Source organism: Ptychodera flava, chromosome 9 (genome assembly GCF_041260155.1).
Source record: "Ptychodera flava strain L36383 chromosome 9, AS_Pfla_20210202, whole genome shotgun sequence".
NCBI classification, from domain to species: domain Eukaryota; kingdom Metazoa; phylum Hemichordata; class Enteropneusta; family Ptychoderidae; genus Ptychodera; species Ptychodera flava.
The window spans coordinates 42,636,018-42,658,046 of NC_091936.1; the positions used below are offsets into that span (position 1 = coordinate 42,636,018).

Genomic DNA, 22,029 nt, shown 5'->3' on the forward strand with positions numbered 1-22,029 from the left:
ATTTTCAATTTCCAGGCAATAACATGATCAGGAAGAATAGTTTCAACCCGTATGAATATAATAGTAAATTTGAATAGCTTTGACAGAGATTACAGTCAACTTTCCATTTTCCTGTCGTGATGTTCTGCCTCTAGGTAATCCTAGAGCCTTAAAAATATTTTGTTGGTTCCAGTAAAAATATCGTTGGACAGGCTCTTTGTAAAGAAAAGAGCACCACCGGTACCAACGGCAGATAATTGAAGTCATTTGATGGCCCTTTGTCTTGACAGGATCAACAGTAACTCAATAGTTGCTTCTATTAGTTCTCTGATGCAAAAAGTTTATCATACACCTTTATCCAGCATGAAAGGGGTCCATTACAATAATAAACGTGTCATCATGAACGATCAAATTATGAGTACTTTCTATATTAAAAAGTTATTCTGTAGTTGCCTGAGCAATAAAGTAAAAGTATAAGCTGCATGTAGCATTGTCTTCCCTTGCATTTCATATTAGACTGATAAAAAAATAGGAAGTATTTTACAGAAAACTGCAACTGTCATTTCTATTGTGGTTTGAGGGACTGTGGTTGTACTGACCACATTCCCTCCATATTTTGTAGAGGCTGGTGCTTGCTGTCCGTGTGATCACCATCCATGCACCTTCCCGTTCTGGTTCGAAGTGCGCCCCCAGTCGACAGATCGCGCAGTCAAGTTTTCGGTGCAGAGGAGACACGCTTTCTCAAACAAACTAAATCCAAAATGGCGCAGACCTTAGAGGACAAGGCGATTTGGGAGGATGGAGAGGTAAATTTCATAGTGATTTTCCCTAATATGTAGTTTATTTCCACTAGAAACATATCTTGTAACGTGGAAGACTAGAGCTATGTAGACCTCTAAATTATATCTGGAAAATCATCGTGACACAAGCTTTCGAAAGTGATCATAGTAACCATTATCATTAGTCATTGATTTTGAACATGCACGCGTGCATACATGCTTAGCTTTTCGCAGACTATGTAGAAAATTTTGACACAAGCACTCTATCTCATCTGCATTTATAAAATTTGAAATAAGTATAGACAATCAGCTGTCAACTAGCCTGTGTTGTTCGTGATTCCAGAGACATAAGTGTCATGGTAACTGCACTTCAGGCGAACGGGAACAACGATGTGTGGCAATATGTACACACAATGAGTATGCATTATTTCACCGTTACACTTACAGGAGTCCATCGGCGAGGAAGTGTTACGGATGTCAACTGAAGAAATTATTCAAAGGACGAGGCTTCTTGATAACGAAATTAAAGTGAGTAAATGAATAGGATGAACAGAAGAGTACAGGGAGATTCTTGTGACAAGTACATAATTATATAAATCAATCCTCTTTTTTCCCAAGTGGTATATGTAAATATTTCTATCGTTTGTCTATGGACCCTGCTAGAAGGCTTATAAATGTCCTGTCTAAGTCACATTTATGCAAAAGTCGATCGGTAGAGTTTACTTTTCAGAATCTCAGATTTAGATCTCAGGAACTTTGCAAAGTTCACATCAAAATTAAAATCTCGGAACTCTCAAACTATCATGAACAAGAATTGATGACATAAAATAGAAAAATGAAACATATTTTGATACGGAAAGGCATAACCCTTTTCCTGCCAAGTCCATTTTTCACCATCAGGTCAAGATGGTTAAAATTAATGAAACACAATATTTCATATGGTGTATTTTAACATAGTATTGAACATTTAGTTGAAGGCATAAATACTGTAAAATTGATTTTTATGGACTAAAAATGCTATAACATACCAAGCCAAGTGGGTGAAAATATGCCATGTTTTGGCTCAAAACCACTTAATTGACTTGGCTGATGGGGAAGTGATACTGTCTGGCAGGAAATGGGTTAAACCGTATTACATACAACAATTCATAAGTGATTAACGCCAGAGGACTGTAACAGTATACATCCTCTACAGAACTTACATGGAGATGTACATAATCAGGCAATCTTGAATTCCGAGGATTTACCAAGACAGAGACTTTCCAACCAGTAAATCTGTCAATTTTGAAACGGTCTTACACCACATATTTCACATTTCATTGCAGTTCATAACTGGTAATAGTATAGAATGAATAAAACTAATTGATGTTAGAGTTGAGGTGTAAATTTGAGTCTGAAAATCTGAAAAGTCAACTATTCCCCAGTTAATCATGTGTCAATCTCCCAGTAACCGGTTGTTTCAATACTTAACTATTACAGCCAAAGTAGTTTCAGTGCTGTGTTTTTTTTCCTCCCAAGTCAATTTTTGTCTGGGACCGGCACTATCACTAATATTTCTAATTGTCAATGCTATTTTTCATTCAATTATTTAACATGCTTAGTGTACAATTGTACTGTGCTTTGCTGACTCTTTCAACTCCAGCCGTCAAATCTATATGCGTAACCTTTGCCTTCAGACCTGCAGCTATTCGACTGCTGCTACTGCTGTGATAATGGATAGCAATGTATGCATTCTCGCCAAAATCATTTGAAACACATTTGTCCGTGTGGTCTACAATGAAAATTTTAGCTCCGCTGCCAGTGACGCGGAGCTTATCAAATAGGTTGATTTTCCGTCGTTGTCCGTTGTCGTCGTCCGTCAACAATTGCCTTCTCCTCTGAAACCGCAAGTCCAATTGCTTCGAAATTTTATATGCAGTTCACTTGAGGTGACCTCACTTAAGTTTATTCAAATCGTGGTGAAATTTGCATATTTGTATTTTTGGAGCATTTTTTGGTGTTTTCGGTAAAAAAGTCTTCTTCTCTGAAACCGCTTGTCCGATTGATTTGAAATTTGATATGCAGTTTACTTAGGGTGACTTCAGTCAGATTTGTTCAAATCGTGGTGAAATTTGCACATTTGTATTTTTAAGGCAATTTTTAGCTCACATTTGGTATACCAATGTGAGGTTATCGTATAAGCTGAATCAGTTCATTTGCATCCCATTTGCATGTCTGTATATATGTATGTATGTATGTATGTATGTCCGTCCACATCAAAAACAGCTAAACGGCAGAACCTACTGTCTTAGTATTTGGTGTACAGGTGCACCTAGGGGTGGAGATGTGAATTTGTTCAAATGAACTTGTCAGTGTCAAAAATATGCAAATGAGGGGGAAAAAAGGAAAAACCCTGCAAATTGCTAAAACTCTGTAACTGTTGGTCAGATAGGGTTGAAACTTGGTGTGCAGGTTCCTTTAGGTATTCTAAAGTAGGTGTTTAAAATTTGGGATGAAATTTGCATGTTTCTATTTTTCAGGTAATTTTTTCAGTTTTTAGTCAAAAAATGGTTAACTCAGAAACCACTAATCTGATTGCTTTGAAAATTGGTATACATGTTCCTCAGGATGACCTCAGTCAAGTGTATACAAATTGAATTGAAATTTTCATATTTGTAATTTTGGGGCAATTTTCCAAATTTTTGGTCAAATTTTTTTTTATTCAAGAATAACTAATCTGATAGCTTTGATATTTGGTATACAGGTTACTAAGGTTGATCAAAATCAGTTTGATGCATATCGTGAAGATATCTTGAATTTTATATTTTTGCTGAATTTTTTGGTTATTTTTCTCATTTTAAGTAAAATTTATTCTTCTCTGAAACCGCTAGCCCGATTGCTCTCAAATTTGGATTTGACGTTTGCAAGGATGTTACCCTTCTAATTGTTGAAATTACGACAAAATTGGAAATATTACTGTTTTGGGGCAATTTTTGTCATTTTTCAGGGCTCGAAATATTACCTGTCTGCCTGTCCCGGACAAGTGAAATTTGGCCTGGGACAAGTAGTTTTGAAAAGCACTTGTCCAAGTGGACAGGTAGGTTTTTTCAGCCTGCAACCAGTATTTCAACCTATTGACTACAGCAAATATTCATAAGTTTAAATTTATATAACAGCGTTTCCGTTACAATTTCAAAACTTGCGTACGATTTTACGCAACTTGGTTCTTATTTGCGTAAAATGTATCAACAACTCGTACGATGTTGGTGAGAATAGGTATCTGAAGTGAGTTGGGTAGTCTTTTCTGTCGAACTTGGGGGTTTCCTTTAATGCGCATGCTCTGTTAACAAAAAACAATAACACGGGGGGCTTCAAGGTATAGTAGCTGAACGCTTGCAATGCCATGATGCATGTCTCGTATATGATCGTTGAGCAGCCTAATGACTTCATGTTCAAAGTTTCAAAGAAAATACTTTCTGACAATGAAATTAGTGTTTTCAAAGGGCCAACAAAAAGCAGATACTGATCAAAATCCAGCGGGAGCTCTCAAGATGCAACCCTACAGAGTGTAAATGGTCACCCGTAAACACTTTCCAAATAACATGCGACCTATTAGGTCGCATGTTATTTGGAAAGTGTTAAATGACCATGATTAACTGTATTGTGTTACCAACAACGTAGACTCGATGGATTCTCCAATTTTTTGCATCTGTAGTGTCATTGTCTATACAGAACTGATTGACAATGCTTTGTGGTGATGAAATACAAGGTTTCATAAAGAGTTGCCGTCCGCTCAAGTCTAAAATGTTGCATCATGATAAATGTCACTTGCAAGCAGGTGCATATGTTCTATTTTTGTCCTGCATTGAACCACGTTGAGGCAATGTAGTGTGAGCCAAGTACGTCCGTGTCATGGGGCGGCATTTCTCAAGGCGTATTAATTAGTTTACGCAGTCATGATTTTTTTGCGTATTTCAGACTATTTTGCGTAAATACGCAGGATTTTGCGTTAACAAAAAACGCTGTTACAGTATATACCTTTTACAATTTTGAAAATCATTATTTGGATATTTACCTGAGAGAAAAAATAAAAGAAAATTCGATAATATCTAATCACTGTTTACAGGAGGCAGCTATATTGATTTATCTAAGGTCATGTCTCAAATCTCTTAGATTGGAAGATATCTCAGAGCTATCTTGACACTGTTGTTACGCCAGTTTGCATATGATACAGGCATGAGTTTATTGAATTGAATTGAAACTAGTATCATTTCTTAGAATAAATTGTGCCATTTAGGACAGGTACTTTTCTCACTGGGACAGGTACTTTTTATTTTGACTTGTCCAGTGGACAGGTGTTTGAAAAAAAGTATTTCGAGCCCTGAGCTGAGAATTTGAGTGGAATTCAATTCTTACAAATCTGGTTTGCATTCATTTTTATTTGCATCTGTAGATTATGAAAAGTGAGACTATGAGGATATCCCATGAACTGCAAGCCCAGAAAGAAAAAATCAAAGAAAATACAGAAAAAATCAAAGTCAACAAAACTTTACCTTATCTAGTATCAAATGTCATAGAGGTAAGTCAAATTTATAGTGTGCTTTTGATGATGTAGGATCTAAAATTTCCAGATTCCAAAGAAAATTTAATCATTTTTACTTTCTGTTTTCTAGACAGTGATTAAGTCATGAAAATGATGATATATGTTGAAGTGATGTTGTGCCAATACTGTGACAGCATCAATAGACAACATGGATTACTTTCTATTGTGTTCTCTTGGTGTTCCAAACTGCAATGGTGATTACGCATAAAAGTTTGTAGCATCTTCAAAGGTGTCAACTTGCTGAGAGGAATATATATTAAGCAATAAAGCACACCCAGCGATGGTATACCACGAGGTTCTTACCAGTTCACGACATATATGCACGAGCGATAGCGAGTGCATATATGAAGTGAACTGGTCAAAATATCGTGATATACAGTTGATGTGTGTAATTTATTGCTATTATATCATAATAGTATATTGAAATTCTGGCATAGAACGTCAAAAAAAGGATTTTGGCTCTTGCCGAGAGTTTGCGCGTGTGCCAGCCATGTTATATCGCGAATATACCACAGTTCTTTTCGCGTCTCCACCAATCAGATCACTGCATTTGCGCCATCAATATACTGGTGTATGATGTAATACAGTATATTCGGCAATAAATTGAGATATCCAATTGTCTAAACTATTCTTCAAGTAGCTTACACCATGTGGTCTAGATTTTACTTTGCCGTCAGGACATGCCAATAATGGATCTGGTAGTATAGTTATGTTGATTTGACATTGCATAGTGCAGACCACAGTTCAATGAAGTCACTACAGGTTCAAGCCAATCCAGGGGGAATCATTTTTTTATTAGCTACTATAGACTATAGTCTATAGAAGCTATTGGGATGGGTATCCGTCCGGCGTCCGGCGTCAGTCTGTATGTATGTATGTATGTACAGCGTGTTCATTTTTAGCCGGATGCCGGCCAAATTGACCGGCTACTTTCGTATTTTGGCCGGCTACTTTACAGCACTGTTTCGCTCTCTGGCCCGGAAATTCTGGTTTAGATAACAATAATTAGATTTTTTTGGTGGTCTTGCAAGCCGCAGATAATATTTCAGAAGTGCCGATGTGGGTATATGTAGTCTAGCAATTTACGCGGTGAACTTGTTGCTATCACTGTAGTACCGCGATCAGCGAACGTGTTGTACTATACACTGGGCATCGCTCTCGAGGTCAACCTCGCTCGCCCGATCACAGCCCGAATTATTCCGACGTTCACATCGGGTATAGCCGAAAATTGGACTAACATACAATTACGTTATGCCCGCGAATAGCCGACCATTTCCGAATGAAGCCGACTTTTGTTTCGCTCAAACGCGGAAGAGAAAGTCGACGCTTGAGAGCTTTGGTTTTCTGCGCAAGAGTAGGGCCTAGTCTGATGGGTTTGGTAGGTTTTGATAAAATCTAAAGCGACCACAAGTTACTGAGTCTCAGTGTTCATACTTTCGAAACGCCACGTCAATCTATCCATGGTCGATCACGATGTCAATATTCAACTCAAGTCGATCGACATCGCGCTTTGTGGAGGGGCTGTGGTTGTGTGCATCGCGGAAGAGAAAGTCGACGCTTGAAAACTTTGATTTTGTGACTTTGTCTGTTGGTTATGGGAGGTTTAGGTCAAATCTAAATAAACAAAAAATTACTTAGTCTCACTTTTCGTACTTTTGAAACGCTACGTCGATCACAGTGTCAAATTTCAGGTCGACCGATATCGCGTTGTGTGTACTGTGTTACAATTGACTACCAGTGTAGTACAGGCTGGCGTTCAGTGTCGTTTATAGTTTGAGGTTTTATCAAACATGAACACTGAAATTTAGCTCTCTTTTTCAATTATATTCAACATCAGCAAAAAATCAATAATCAGCTCGCGGATTCGTTTTATTGTGAAATTAGTACAGTGAATTAAATCACTGAAAATTGTGTTCCTATAATTCATTGAATTGAATAAACTCTTTGATTTTACTGTATCTTCAATCAAGTTTATTTAAATCAGTAAAACACTTTGTACAGCCAGGCTGGTCAGGATTCTAGCGGATCGTTACCTGGGTTGTGAAAACCCTAGGCCCCATTCTATGATGTATTTCAAAATGTTTGTTCAAGTCATGAGCTAAACATAATTCTACACAACAGTCTGGTGAAATTTTGCTATTATCCTTGTCAACTGAATGTAGTTGACAGGCCCAAGTGATATCAAATTAATTTTTCTGACTTTTTTTAAAACTTTATCCCTTGAAAACATGTTGTAATTGGCAATGATAATGATTATTCTGTATGCTGAAACGGTCTTTAATACTGTACAAGAATGCATAAAATTACTCCAAAATGTCTTCAAAATTTAAAAATTTCTTGCCCACCCCCGTCACGTCCCTGAAACCCTCCCCCTTTGTGTATGTTAAATAGCCTTTTATACACTGTATAAGAATGCATGAAATTGCTCAGAAATGTCTTCAAATTTAAAAATAATCCTTAACACTCTCATGCTGAAATAGTTTTTCATACAGTACAATAATGCATGAAATTATTCCAAAATGTCTTCAAATTTTAAAAATTTCTTGCTTTCAGGGAGGGGACCCCCCGCTTGAACCCTCCCTCCTGTGTGTATGTTGGAATAGCCTTTATACACTGTATAAGAATGCTTGAAATTGCTTAGAACTATCTCCCCCCCCCCCCCCCCCCCCGCCCAGGGAACCTGGTTGCACACATTAGCTAACCGCCTACTTTTCTGAATTTTCCGCCAACTTCAAAAATTTTTGAGAACCCTGATGTATGTATGTATGTATGTATGTCCGTTTGTGAGGCGTCCGTCCACTCAAATATCTTGAGAACCGCAGTACTTACTGATTTGATATTTGTTGTGTAGATTAAAAATATGATTTTGAGAAACTTTTTTTTTTAATTTTTTGATATTGTTGAAAATAGGCAAATTAATGCCAAAAAAGGTGTTTTTGGTAAAAAATCTTCTTCTTCATAACCGCTGGTCAGACAGCTTTGTTATTTGGTATACAGGTCCCTAGGGATAACCCAACTTAGATTTGTTCAAATTGTGATGAAATATGCAAATGTGTATTTTTAAGGAATTTTTTTGTCATTATTGGTCAAAGTTTGACTTACATTGTATGTAATTCTTGTACTGTATAAACTCTATCAATTCACCCAGAAAAAAATAATCAATATGATTTTAAATAATTGAATTAATTAGGAAATCATCAAAGCCAAAATAATTTTAGTGTGGAATTATCAGAAAGTTCAACTTTTTTTGACAGTTCATAGTGAATTGAGGATTAGAACATGTAAAGGCAACTTTCCTGAATCCCAACGTTGATATATTCTGAACCACCATTTATGTTATCTAAAAGAAATTGCTCATAATAGTTTGTCATGATAGGGTGGTCAAATAAATAGAGATAGAGAAAGTTCTAATTTCTATTTATGGTTGACTTGGTAAGGATAAAATAAGATTACTTTTTGAGGAAAAAATAGAGTGGTCAATTAAAAGAGTGGTCAAAGTGATAGGGTTTTTATGGTAAAGCTGGGCTGTAAGATTCCTCATGTGCTATTTACAGCAATTATGCAATCTGTGTAAACAGTGCAATGAAAGTGTTACATGATTCCTTATAATGCTTTTGATGACCTTGAACTTCTTAAGTTACAAACATTTGTCTCTTCAGTGTGCTTTCTCTGAGTACATACAGTCTCAACTTATTCAACAGAACTAACTTACAATGTTAATTTGAAAGTTAAAATGTGCTTGGTTAATAGGATGAAAATACTGATATTAAAAGATAACCAGCTCAAGATTCTTTATAACCTGACAGATATGCTGTTTTTTTATGACGTAAATCTTGATTTAAGCAAGTCTTGTTTACTTTAATTAGAATGTAATCAACTCTCGTTTATTTGCTATTATAGACTAATATAGTCTTATGAAATGTGCAAATCTGTATTTTTACAGAATTTTTTTCCATTTTTGGTCAGGCCATCCTGAAATGAGCTATCAAAGATATCCACCTTCTTCATCAATACATGTTTCACAAAAGGTTATTCTCTACATAACACAGCAGAGCTCTGTCAACTGTTGAGTCGCTTGTTTTTTCAAAACCGCTGGTCAGACAGCTTTAATATTTGGTTTACATGTCCCTAGGATGACCTTAGTGAGATAATTTCATACAGTCAGGAAATACTTAATTTTGTATCCATGTCTATAGTAGCTTCAGGGACTTTGGCCCTATGTTTCCAATTGGAATTGGAATTTATTCTTAAATTGAAACCAAAACCGAATATGCTGTTACTGCTACATCTATGCTGATAATATTGTAAATGTTTTATGTTCATAATTAGGAGTTTGGCACAAAATTAATGCTTCTAAGGAAATATAAGTCAGTATTGCTGCCTTGGTTTGTAGTCATCTGACAAGTGATATCTTCCATGTCATTCTGAAAAACGCAAACCATGTATAGAGTGACATAGATAGATAACAAGCAAATAGTCAACTGGAAGAAGTGTCACAATAGAATGAAATACAAGTTCAGTTTTTGCATAAGTTTGATTAGTATCTGTTTTTGTATTCTTTATTGTTTTGTAGTCCGGTGTTGCATACTCTTATTTCTATGTATGGCGTGTTGTTTTGCCTTTATTTTTTATACATGACCCAGTCTAAAGTGAAAGATATTTATAACATAGACTGAGCAGTTTTTCTTGATGTACTTGTATTCATATCCCATACTGCATACATCTTTGGTTTATTTGATCCTTAGCTTCTTGACGTTGATCCAGAAGACCAAGCCGAGGAAGATGGTGCCAATGTTGACTTGGATTCTCAGAGGAAAGGCAAATGTGCTGTTATCAAAACATCCACCAGACAGGTAGGAATGCTTCTATGTCTCTGTATTACTGTTACTCAACTGGGCCTTCAGACTTTTGTACCAGACATACAGAGTCTGTAATGTCAGTTTTATTGCATACCTCGTATATAGAATATCACACACACCATAGGATTCAGGCCACATAGTTTTGACTGAAAGTTTTTAACAGATTATCATCTATCATGGAAATAAAGCATATGATTGTCATTTGCTATTAAAAACAAACATTTGGGGTGAAAACTGTGCGAGAGGTATGTAATAAAAACATTATAGCTGAAACAAGGGACTGTGTACCCTCGAGGCAGGAGACTATTTGTCCAATGTAAAGAGGGCAAATGGTCAGTTACCCTCGGTCAAATTATCACTCATTTGGGATATAATATACTGTATTTTGCATTGCATGTAACATGGATGCATTGTCGATACAAGAACATTAACATTTCTTCAAAGTTTTAGAATTCATTTCATCATGTTTGTCTTCACATAGATGATAGACTCTGTAATTTAGCAGAATCACACATTTCAAGGTGCATAGCACCAGAAATTACTGAAGAAGCGTTCAAATATTGCAACTAATATGCCTTACTTAGTCAAATGCAAGTAATTAGGAATGTGTAAGAATACTCAATGCTTTCAGTGAGAAGTTTTATTGAAAGGCTTGTAGTGTAAAGTAATGAAACAACCTGGAGATAAATGAATTTGATAGCCAGTACATGTACCTTTGTTTAATGTAGAATGGGCAGTTTTTGCCCTACTAATGTCATTTGTGTAGTGCAGCTAAACTACAACAGATATGTACATCTGTTCAGTTACAACTAGGAAAATTTTCAAAAAATGGATATGGTGAATGACATACACTTGTTTCAACAAAATGGACAATTTGGTAAAACAAAACTCGTTCTCTTGCACCTCCTTCTGTAATAATCAGGATTTAGAAAATTTTGGTCACACTGCTGAAATCACTAATGTATTCAAAATGTAAAAACAAAGACCCTGCCGCCAGCATGTCTGACCGCAACTTTTTCTGGCTGTCAGCTAGACTTGTCAACCGAAAACATGAGCCCGCCAAATTCAAAACATCGACGCGCGAAACAGAAAAGTTTGACTGCCAAGACCAAAAACATAAAACCATGCCCACCTTCCGAACGCTGACCACCGCACACTTACACTGTGTTTGAAGCGTGTTTGTGGACAGCTTTTCTCTCGATTTACTTACTGGTTTACTAGACTTGGTTCAAGTTCATGATTTGTGAACGTGTGAGTTGGGTGAACCCTTGGAATGCAATGATTTGTGTTCTGTTTTCATGTGAAACGTGTGAGTAGGATGATATGAACGCATTGAGTGGGGTGAACGCGATACAGGGAAGTTTCACCCAGCACAAACTAACTCACTGTAGCTGCACAGACTAAATAAAAACGCGTTTGATCGCTACGAAAACCTGACCTGGGCTGCCAAATTTTACACGATGAACTTTTACAGATCATTTTATTTTTTGAAAATTCACCAACTTGAACCAATTCTCTGGTTTACTTCGTCCTGTGACACCCTAATTGCTCAAAAGGAGATTTAGGAGTGGGAAGACAATCTTGCCCCAGTTACAGGAGCTGATTGTCATGGAAATCTTACTGTGTGGTGGGGATAAAGTTACTGGCGATTTTCTGGTCATTCAGAGAGGTGGCGAAAAGTTCCGTTTCAGCAATCGTGGGTTACGAAATTTATGGTAACGCTTCTGTATTGTGTAAAGCGTTAGATATCTCTCAAAGAAAAAGAAAATGACGTATATGGCAATAGTGCAGAAGATGTCTCAACCAGTGCCGTCGCACGAGGTGTGAGAAGCCGATGGTCAGTTTGGGAATGGACTTTTATAAAACTGACGCCGCGCCAGTAGCCTATGAGAAATTCACTAACTGTGATGAATATGTGAATTTTTTTCTGTACAACACCCAAACAAAATCCCGTTCTTTGATTTCCAGTTCTTGCATATTTCACAAAGTCCTAGTCCATGATTTCGAGCCATGCTTCTAGTTGTTTCTCCCGTGGCGTGTCGATGTTCTGTTCGGGTAAATCCTGTGCATCGTCTCACAATTTTACAATTTTCCAAAGATGAACGACAGAATAGCTGCCGGCCGCGCCAGTCGACAGGACCATAAAGTCTGAACAACGTCTGAGAAAGTGGTTGATCGTGAAATTTGAGGTCAAAATTGGAGGCGTGGTTTAACAGATTTTCTTTAGCAGGTAGAACTTTTCTATTTCGCGCCACGATCTTTTGAGTTTTTCGGGTTGATGTTTTCACTTGACAAGTTGAGTGACAGCTGGGAATATCTTGCGGTAAGACGCGCTGGCGGCTGGGCCTTTGTTTTGACGTTTTGAACACATCAGTGATTTCAGCAGTAAGTGGTGAAAATAAAAGTGTAGTCTGTTACAAGTAGTGTTTGAGCACATCAAAGTTTAGCAAATGTCCCTATCTTTTTCTATAAAGAAAATGTTCACAGCCAGCAAATTTTAGCTGACAGCTGGTTGTTTTTGCCAGCTGGCTATTTTCTACACCTTAATAATCTCTGTGCTTTTATCACCTTTCAGACATATTTCTTACCTGTGATAGGACTTGTGGATGCAGAACAGCTGAAACCAGGTGACCTCGTCGGTGTTAATAAAGACTCTTATCTCATTCTAGAGACACTGCCCCAAGAGTAAGTATCAGATTAGTAGTGTCTTGGCTCCCACCAGGGACAGGTTTACATATCATACTGTTTATAATATTGTACTGTCCAAAATCAAGATCTATGAAGAAATCTTTTTTGGCTCACATTTGGTATGTATATAAATACCAAAAGGAGCTTCTATGGTGAGTCGGTGGCGTCTGTATGTATGTGGGTATGTATGTCCGTCACACGCAAAAGCTCCCATCCCGTCAAAGCTACCATCTCAGTATTTGGTGTACAGGTAGATGCAGGGGTTGACGTGTGACGTTATTCAAATGAACATGTCAGTGTCAAAAATGCGCAAATGAGGTAAGAAAAAGGGAAATCCTGCAAATGTGCAGGAGTGCATGGTGGCATGCCAATGACTGAAACAGGCTACTCCACTGACCTTGGGTCATTTCCTGTCATTGTTTATGAACTGTTACATATTAACAGACCTGCGCAAACTAAGAGGGACTAGCTGTTTCTGCTATGCATGTATCTAAAGTTGACCTCCAGTACCTAAAGTTTCAGACCTTATTTACTTTTGTCATTTTTGTTTTTCTGGTTTAAATATTTCTTGTTGTTTTTCTGAAATCATTGTCACAACATCAATGTAGAATTTTCCTGCACTGAACAGATAGAAACAACATTTATTGTTGATCTTTGGTACCCAATGTACCAATTATGATCAAATGTGAGCGACACTATATCATTGCGGTACTTTTATAAGTTCTATTTCTTGTTCATGAGTAATTTCAACTTTTTTGCTCATGAAAGCATTTAAGAGCCAAGATTGGCTCTTGCTTCAAACTTACAAATATATATCACACACATGAGGAGGATATAGTAAGTTTAATGTTAAAGCTCAGACTACAGGCTTAGTGAGTACTACCTAATTATTGTGTTGAATTGCATGTGCGTGTACATGGTGTACATGTGCAATACATTGTATCAGTGTTTTTGCTAAGGTTCTGAAATGATTTGGGAACTCCGGTAACATTTCTGCTGTCCCTACATCTGATTGCATTGATATATCAAAGGGAACCCTGGTAACATTTACCGGATTACCAGCCTTAACAAAAACACTGAATAGGGTGACAAGAACCAACAAATCTTTGCCTTCAAAATCTCTGATAATCTCTGATAATTAAACAAGCTGCACCCAAGTCTATTTCCTTGGAAATCAGTTCTTATTGCATGTGAAGTTTCCTGCATACAACTTTTTAAACAACTGTCTCTTGCTGACAGGTTTGATTCAAGAGTGAAAGCAATGGAGGTGGATGAAAGGCCAACTGAACAGTACAGTGATATCGGTGGTCTAGATAAACAAATCCAAGAGGTAAGTCAAGTTTCCCACAGAACGGTTGTGATTCAGGGCGTTACAAGGAACATTTTAATGAATGCATTCACATTCAGTCCATATGCTTAGGTTTTCTATGCTGAGTTACCATTTGCATATGTTATGGTTTCACAAGTGCATCATCATTACTACTGTCCCAGGTGCATTAAAATGACTGTGAAACCCAGGAAAACGTCCCAGCTTACCGCCAACAGCACAAGTCGGTAACTTTGTCAACCCAGATAGTGAGCCAGCTTAAGGTAGCGACTCAGGTTCATTGTCACTTATTTTCAATCCTCATTTTCATGAAGAAGACGTGGTCACACACCCAACATGTGGTACTTTTTTTATCTGCTCGGTCACCGAAGAGTTCAGAAAATTTGTTAGTTTTTTAAAAACAGTGCGCATACGGCTGTTTTACTCAAAAACACGTGTTTTTTAGTTTTTTTACTCAAAAAAGTGTAAGTACAAATCTCCAATCGGCCTTGGTAATCTGTTTACGGCAATCGACGGCTGGGTATACTGGGCAAAAAACCATGTCCCGGATTTTTGAAATTCGCTTTTGTTTTCGCACAATGCATCTTCAAAGTGTCAACTTGACGTTTTTTGCATAAATTATCGGCCTTTGTTCACGTTTGTCAGGATATCTTCACTTCCAGGCCCTTTATCGGAAATCTGAGACACGGTCTTTCAGAAATATTCATTCACTGTCCACAGGTGAAAAATCAGGCTAGTCTGTCCAGGCGCCGCCGACTTATACTTATTTGAATAATGTACGCACTGCCAAAAACGGAACTGAGAAAATCGACGATTTGTGTAAACGACCTATGCGTCACACATTGGGACCAAGAAGTCCGACTCGCGCACTATTTTCTGCGAATTTTCTTACACCAGGACTAAGTTGAAATATTTAGAGTCAGTTTTGGGAATTTTGAATATGTTTAGGATTGCAGATCGTGTGAAAATAGAAAGAAATTATACACTGAACTGGCAAATGCTTAGTGCCAGCAGTGGGTGGTATTTACACAACAAACACAGAGGGATATTTAGCGATTTAATCCATTTTTGGAACGTTTAACTAGTAGATTAACTGTATACTGTTGTCTCAACGGTTACAATCTGGTTACCAGAGTTCACAGTCAAGACGAAGACGTCAAAACTTGCGTAAAAAAGTCTATCCGATCGAGACTTATGTGCTGTCGTCGCGCGATCGCGTCGGGCATTCACTTGTTCTTGACTCAAGTTGTCTACTTCCTGTCTCGTGATCGGCAATTTATGCATGTTCTTTGTGAAAAGTGATCGTCAAGTTCATGTGAGCGCCGACACTGTGCGAACGGGACGTCACTTGCTAGTTTTCCTACCTCAAGATGAGACGAACACACGTAACTCTTGACAACATAAAATGTCTGTCGTATTTTCTTAGCTTTTGCACAGCACTGCAAACTTGTCGCCCTTCGTTACGACGGGAGAGATTGACTCGTGTTATTTTTTCAAACTTTATTTATATGTGTTCTTGTACCGATTTTATCAAACTAATAATAATCACGCCGTAGCGTAGAATAGTGCAGGCTGTCATCGACAGCGTGTTCCGAGAGACAGAGTATCGACTAGTCTACAGTGGAGTCACTCGACTTGCGCAATACCAGCGCACACATAATTATTTCGGAGATTTTCACTTTTAGTCAAACTTTCGATGACTGACCTCATATAGCAAAAATTGCTAGTTTCAGCACTTCTAGAAGTTGAGCCAGGTTTGTTTTACGTTCAGTGTTGAGGTCCAGCTAGCAGCTGTGGAGTCTGCTGGTAATTGATAAGTTTAGACAACACGCACACAAGAATCATTTGTGAACCCTCGCAATTCACGTTTGACGTAATTTAATTTTTGGTTTATATTTAAAGAAAGAAAAAGCATGAAATAAAAAAATATTTGCATTTCGTTTCGAAAAATTAGCAGATCGGTGAACTTGCTCTTGTGAATCTACATTATCTGTGTATGAACTCCTGCACTGGCTTGGGAAACTCCTTGACATAAATGTCGCATGATGTCGGGTACGGTGTTGTTCAAGGTTTCTCAGCAGACACGAAAAGACTGCACGATAGAAACTTGAGTTTAAAAATATAAAAGAACACGATACTAACACCAAGCATGTACAGCAAGAGTGATAAAATTATCGCAACTAACTGAAGTTTCATCTCGCTCAGGCTAATTTTTGGACTCGGGTATGTAATCAGCATAGCCTAATATGTTCGAAAAGCAGTGTGTCAAATACTTTCATAGTTGTTGAACTGAGCACGTCTCCGTTATCGTCTGCGTCCTCGGCCAAATCTGACTCTTCACTGCATTCTTGATCGTTATTGCAGGGAGTATGAGCCAAAGTAGGACTGTTTTACATTTAAATCGACCTTTGCGCACGTTGCCGTCTTTTTCAGGTCCGCTTTTGTGGACCTCGCTTGCTTTTCGACGGTACGGAGCGCGAGCGCCGGCTTTGGTCTGCTCGACGTGTTTGCCGTACCGATACATGCGGAGTTCAAAACGCTGAGCGTAACGTTGAAGCTAGCGCATGCGCACTATACCGCAAAGCCTATACATAATCTCTGCGTGTTTATCAAAGATATCGAGGTCGGTAATCCGCGACCGTTAAGACAAAAGGGAAATAATGGCACGTGGTGTAGCTGATAGTTTGCCATTTTAGTAATATTTCAGGAATTTCCCGGTACGATGTGACCCAACACCTTTCCCCAAAAGAAAGACCATGTGTCAGTGGTTCGAAATTTGAAATAAAAAAAAAATTGCTAAAATTGACCTTTGAACCTGAGTCGCATCGTTAACACCCACAGACCGAGACACTAACTTTGTTGACTGAGATAATTTATGCCAGCTTAGTGCCCACAGCACAAAACACTGTCTTTGCCACATCTCCACAAGTATATTGTACAATGTACTGAAAGAAAGTGGTAGAGTAATTCCAAGCTATTAAATAGTAAAAGTAGAATAAGAATGAAACTATTTTTAATTTGCTGTGATTGAATAGTCCTCACGTGGGTGATTTTATTCTTTCACACCAGTCATGCAGGTTAAAAAAGCCTCCGCACACCAGTGTATTTATAGCATTGACTTACATGTATACTCATAATTTTTATGTTTGACATTTCACAGCTTGTGGAAGCTGTAGTTTTACCGATGACTCACAAAGACAGATTTGAAAATCTAGGAATTCAGCCTCCTAAAGGTATGTTACAATCATTTCTCGTGTGCCACTTTTGGAATTTATCAAAACAGGCAAACAATTAGCATGTCACTGGTAAGAAAATTATTTTTGCAATAGGGAAAATCATCTGTACACTATACGTCACATCATGTTCTCCAAATGACCTGCCACTCTTCAAAAATTTTCTTGCTCTCAAAAAGTTACATTTTGCCCGTGTTTCCCACATTGGCTAGTGTAATGGAACACTTACCATTTCACACTGTTGTTATTCCAGGTGTGTTACTGTATGGACCTCCAGGAACTGGCAAAACACTATTGGCAAGGGCATGTGCTGCACAAACAAAGGTAAAGCTTTGCTTTCAAATCAAGTCAATAGCAAACTTGGTACTCTCAGCCTGCGATGTTCAGATCTTATATTAAACAGATTAAAGGGCCAGTAGTTGTAACTCCTCCTGATTTTTCACCAGTTTTGCTTAGCATATCAAGTGCGCAAGTTCTTGTTCTAGTTACCAAATCATGTAAAAACACTTCCTATGTCAAACACAGCTTTCACAAGGACAGCAGTGTGTGGTGCAATAGTGACTATGATTTACTCTGCAATTTTTGTCATATTCCACATTTACTGTTGTTAGGATATTTTTGACCTTGTATTTCTGTGATTCCTCAAGAAGACTTTTGTCATCTTTTTTGAATGCACAGATAGTGTTTCTTTCTTTGGTCTCAACATTCCTCTCTAGAGAAGAGGGGACCTAATGTACATATACCTCATAACAGAGTCAATGTTACAAAGAGAAGGTTCATTGGTAGCATTTCCAGCTTATGGTGATATCTTTTGCAATTCACTGCATCTTTACAAAACAAATATCTTTGCGGTCTTGTCTATGTGATTTTAATCTGTTATATGTCCCTTACATATAGTTTCTTCATTTTCAAATTTGTCCTTATTAGATTTATATTTCATATTTCAGATTTTAACTTATCTGTGATGAGAATAAAATAGGATAAATAAAAATACTATTTAGCTTGTCAACACATCATCTGTACATGTATGTGTAAAATGCTGTGTTATTGTTTACATTTGAATTCTAGTCCGGACCAGGATCACTTGTCAACTATAACAATGCAGTGTATACATGTACAGGCTTAGTTGACAAGCTGAATACTGTAATATTAACATGCTTTAGGAGTGGGACAAGAAACTGTAGTGGACGCTAAAATAAAGATAGTGAAAAATCATCAATCATCAGCTGCTGGCCCTTTCATTGAAAGTTTGACTCTTGAGTTCTTCACTTTCATACTTTTCTGGCTTTCTTCATTTCACAGTCTACCTTCTTGAAATTAGCCGGTCCACAGCTTGTCCAGATGTTCATCGGTGATGGGGCCAAACTCGTGCGGGATGCATTCTCCCTGGCAAAGGAGAAACTGCCAGCTATAATCTTCATAGATGAGTTGGATGCCATCGGTACCAAGAGATTTGACAGTGAAAAGGCCGGCGACAGGGAAGTCCAGAGAACCATGTTGGAGTTACTCAATCAGTTAGATGGATTCTCATCCACAGAACAAATCAAGGTGATTTTTGCCTTCAACATGCATCCTATAAAGGAACATATATCTTGGCATTGCACATCTACTCTTTGCTGCATGCACCCATCTAATTCACACTTTGCAAGCCTTGGTTTCATGTTTAATTTATAATCTGTTGAAAAAATTTCATTTCTGTTTAATCACATCGGGAACTTACCTTTTTGAATAAGTGTAGCAAATTCTACATGTATCATAAGTGATAAAAAAAGGGTCAATTTATTTCAGATACTTTGAGATACTTTTAATGAAAGTATGAGATGTAGGTATTGCCAGTGTGTCAAATTATTGTCCTGCTGAATTCAAAATATACAATATTATTTCACCTATTCATATGTAAATATGGACTTTGTGTACATTTCACAGGTCATAGCGGCGACAAACAGAGTGGATATTCTAGACCCTGCATTGCTCCGGTCAGGACGTCTTGACAGGAAGATTGAGTTCCCTATTCCAAACGAGGAAGCCAGGGCCAGAATTTTACAAATCCATTCCAGAAAAATGAATGTCAGGTAACAGCAATCTTTCTTAGTCTCAAGTGTCCAGTGCATTTTCTGTAATAAGTATGTGGTTTACGCACAGTTCAAAACTGATTGGCTTGTGAAGTGTCAATAGATTAGCATATCAAACATAATATTATCTTTGTGTTGTATCTATTTTACAAAGGAATAATTTGTTATACGTACATGTCAATCTGTGATATTGATGTGAATTTGCACCTTATTAAAATGTCTATCACTGCTGCATTCAGAGATTTCCTCTGTGAAGAATCAAGAAATGTGTCAAGATAGTTTCACTAAATACTGTGCATTTTTATTCATGTGTGTATGAAGCTGATAAGTATCAGTAGAAGAGTGTATACTCTGTGACATAACAGCAGTGACATCATATACAATGTATCTTATCCAAACTGTAACTGAACACACGTTTTCCTTCCCCAGTGCTGATGTAAATTTTGAAGAGCTGGCTCGTTGTACAGATGATTTCAATGGAGCCATGTGTAAGGCAGTTTGTGTTGAAGCGGTGAGTACCTCCGTCCTTTATAACTTCCACACTCAATTTCCCTACATGTATGTACAAATTCAACCTTGCTGTTTAAAAACAATAGTATTTAGATTGAATATGCCTCAAATTGAAAGATTTAAGCATTCACTCAAACTCTCTGTGAGGAAACTTGAAACCATTCCTTGTCAAATTCAAGAAATATTAATCAGAGGTCTCTGTGTAAAATTTTGTTATGAGGAAATAAATTTATTTACTAACAATATATACCAACACTTAGAATTAAAAATGGCCCCATCCCTGTGGTAAATCTATGGGGAAAATTGAATTTTTGATTTTCACAAAATTAAACGGGTAGAAACTTCCATTATTCAGAGCATTAAAATGAGCCCCACTAGTGGTTGACCAAAAAAAGTATTGTAAAAGTTTGAGAGTCCAAATATCTGTCCTGAGGCGTGTTCTACTTTCAGTTAAACTATGGTAGCAAGAGCGCAGTGTAAAGGTCTTTCCAATTCACTTATGGTGACAGTAAAATCTCAAGGAAGAGACACTATAGTAACATTCAAATCTCACCAACTTTGCCAGTCTGCAGTAGTGTGAACTCATTTAGAAACTTACACTTAACACAGAAAATTGAGCTTAAATATTAACAAATATCTTCCTAATCCAAAAATTTGCAACTCCCTATTTTTTTCAATTTATTGATTTTTCTAGAGAAACTTGAAATTAGCTGCCCTTGGCAAAGTGCTGGTGGAAGTTCAAACTTCTATGTTTCCTGATTCAGTTAATCACATTAAGTTTTAATCAAAGGTCATTTTATGAAGAGAGAGAGCATCTTTTCTATTTCAATGTCTGAAAAAGATATTCTTTAAGCATTTGAACATCATTCCTTCTGGTAGGTTTCACATTGAGAGATAGCTAAGATTTTTGTTTGTCATTCCTCTACAGGGAATGATTGCATTGCGTCGTGAAGCCATAGAATTGTCACATGAAGACTACATGGATGGAATATTAGAAGTGCAGGCCAAGAAGAAAGCAAACCTCAATTATTATGCTTAAATTATTTGACTTTTTGTACTCCCACTGTGATAAACTTTTTATTATTTCATTTCACTGATATTGAGAATTTAGATCTGATTTCTGTAAACCATATCTGTTGATGCAACAGTTTCCAGTTGTTAACCAATCATCAAACATCCTCTCATCCAGTGTGAAATGAAGTAAATGATAATTTGACTTGAAAAGAAATCATTTAGAGTCAAAACACTCAGAGAGTGCTTTGAGTAGAATTTGTTTTTTTCCATTTACAGCGTGAAATTGTAAAATTGTCCATTGTGCCGTGAAACATGATTTTGCATCTCGCAGGAAAGGATCATTTGAAGTAAGGCAAAGTATGGTTGCTGTCCCTTCAGTTACAGTTTCTTTGTGCACCAACATCATGATCACCAAGGTCTTTCTAGTGTACCATACTTAGGTTAGAAAAGTAGAAGATGAAGTTTCAATGTCTTACTATGAGCTGATTGATGTCATGGATGTGTCATGATATGAACATTAATTTTTGTGCTCAAATAGACAGCGAGTCATATAAATACTATTTTGGCAGAAAATAACGCAACAATTCTGGAACATGCAGTTAACTGTGTGAGACATCAAAGCATTCCTGATAACATATCAGTCTATGCAGCTCTTCAAAGATCAGTGTACAGTGTTACGTTAATACAAAAACTGTTTAGCAGTATCAGTCATTGACAATACTCATCAGTTTCAATCACATATACCTGAGTCAAGTAATACATTCTTCTTAGTAGACATGCTAATCATATTTTTTCTCAACTCTGCCCTCTTCGTATTTTTCAAAGATATTCAAATGCCCCAGAGGTTCAGAGTTTGTTCCACTTTAATTTGACTATATTTTTTTCTTTCATTTCCTAGATAAGGTCATGGACTAAAAGTTTGTCTTTAGGAATCATTTAAATAAATGGAAAAAAATCGAGAACTGGAAGGATATCTGTATCTTTCT

At 37.2% G+C, this 22,029-nt stretch overlaps 1 protein-coding gene across 2 annotated transcripts in view; it reads left to right on the plus strand.

Annotated features, from left to right (window-relative positions):
- The first annotated feature begins 664 nt into the window (after positions 1–664).
- The window catches only part of LOC139141078 (26S proteasome regulatory subunit 6A-B), a 48,082-nt gene continuing 26,717 nt past the window's right edge, over positions 665–22,029 (plus strand). Inside the window, exons 1-12 of one of the 2 annotated variants that reach the window (XM_070710651.1) lie at positions 666–785; positions 1,206–1,286; positions 5,191–5,316; positions 10,086–10,193; positions 12,775–12,884; positions 14,127–14,217; positions 17,375–17,447; positions 17,701–17,771; positions 18,750–18,995; positions 19,374–19,519; positions 19,949–20,030; positions 20,958–22,005. In XM_070710651.1, coding sequence (XP_070566752.1) covers positions 741–785; positions 1,206–1,286; positions 5,191–5,316; positions 10,086–10,193; positions 12,775–12,884; positions 14,127–14,217; positions 17,375–17,447; positions 17,701–17,771; positions 18,750–18,995; positions 19,374–19,519; positions 19,949–20,030; positions 20,958–21,068 — 1,290 coding nt within the window. In that variant the 5' untranslated portion in view covers positions 666–740 and the 3' untranslated portion in view covers positions 21,069–22,005. Of the gene's footprint in view, positions 786–1,205; positions 1,287–5,190; positions 5,317–10,085; positions 10,194–12,774; positions 12,885–14,126; positions 14,218–17,374; positions 17,448–17,700; positions 17,772–18,749; positions 18,996–19,373; positions 19,520–19,948; positions 20,031–20,957; positions 22,006–22,029 lie in introns of those variants that run through there. The other variant, XM_070710652.1, reaches the window with a different exon arrangement.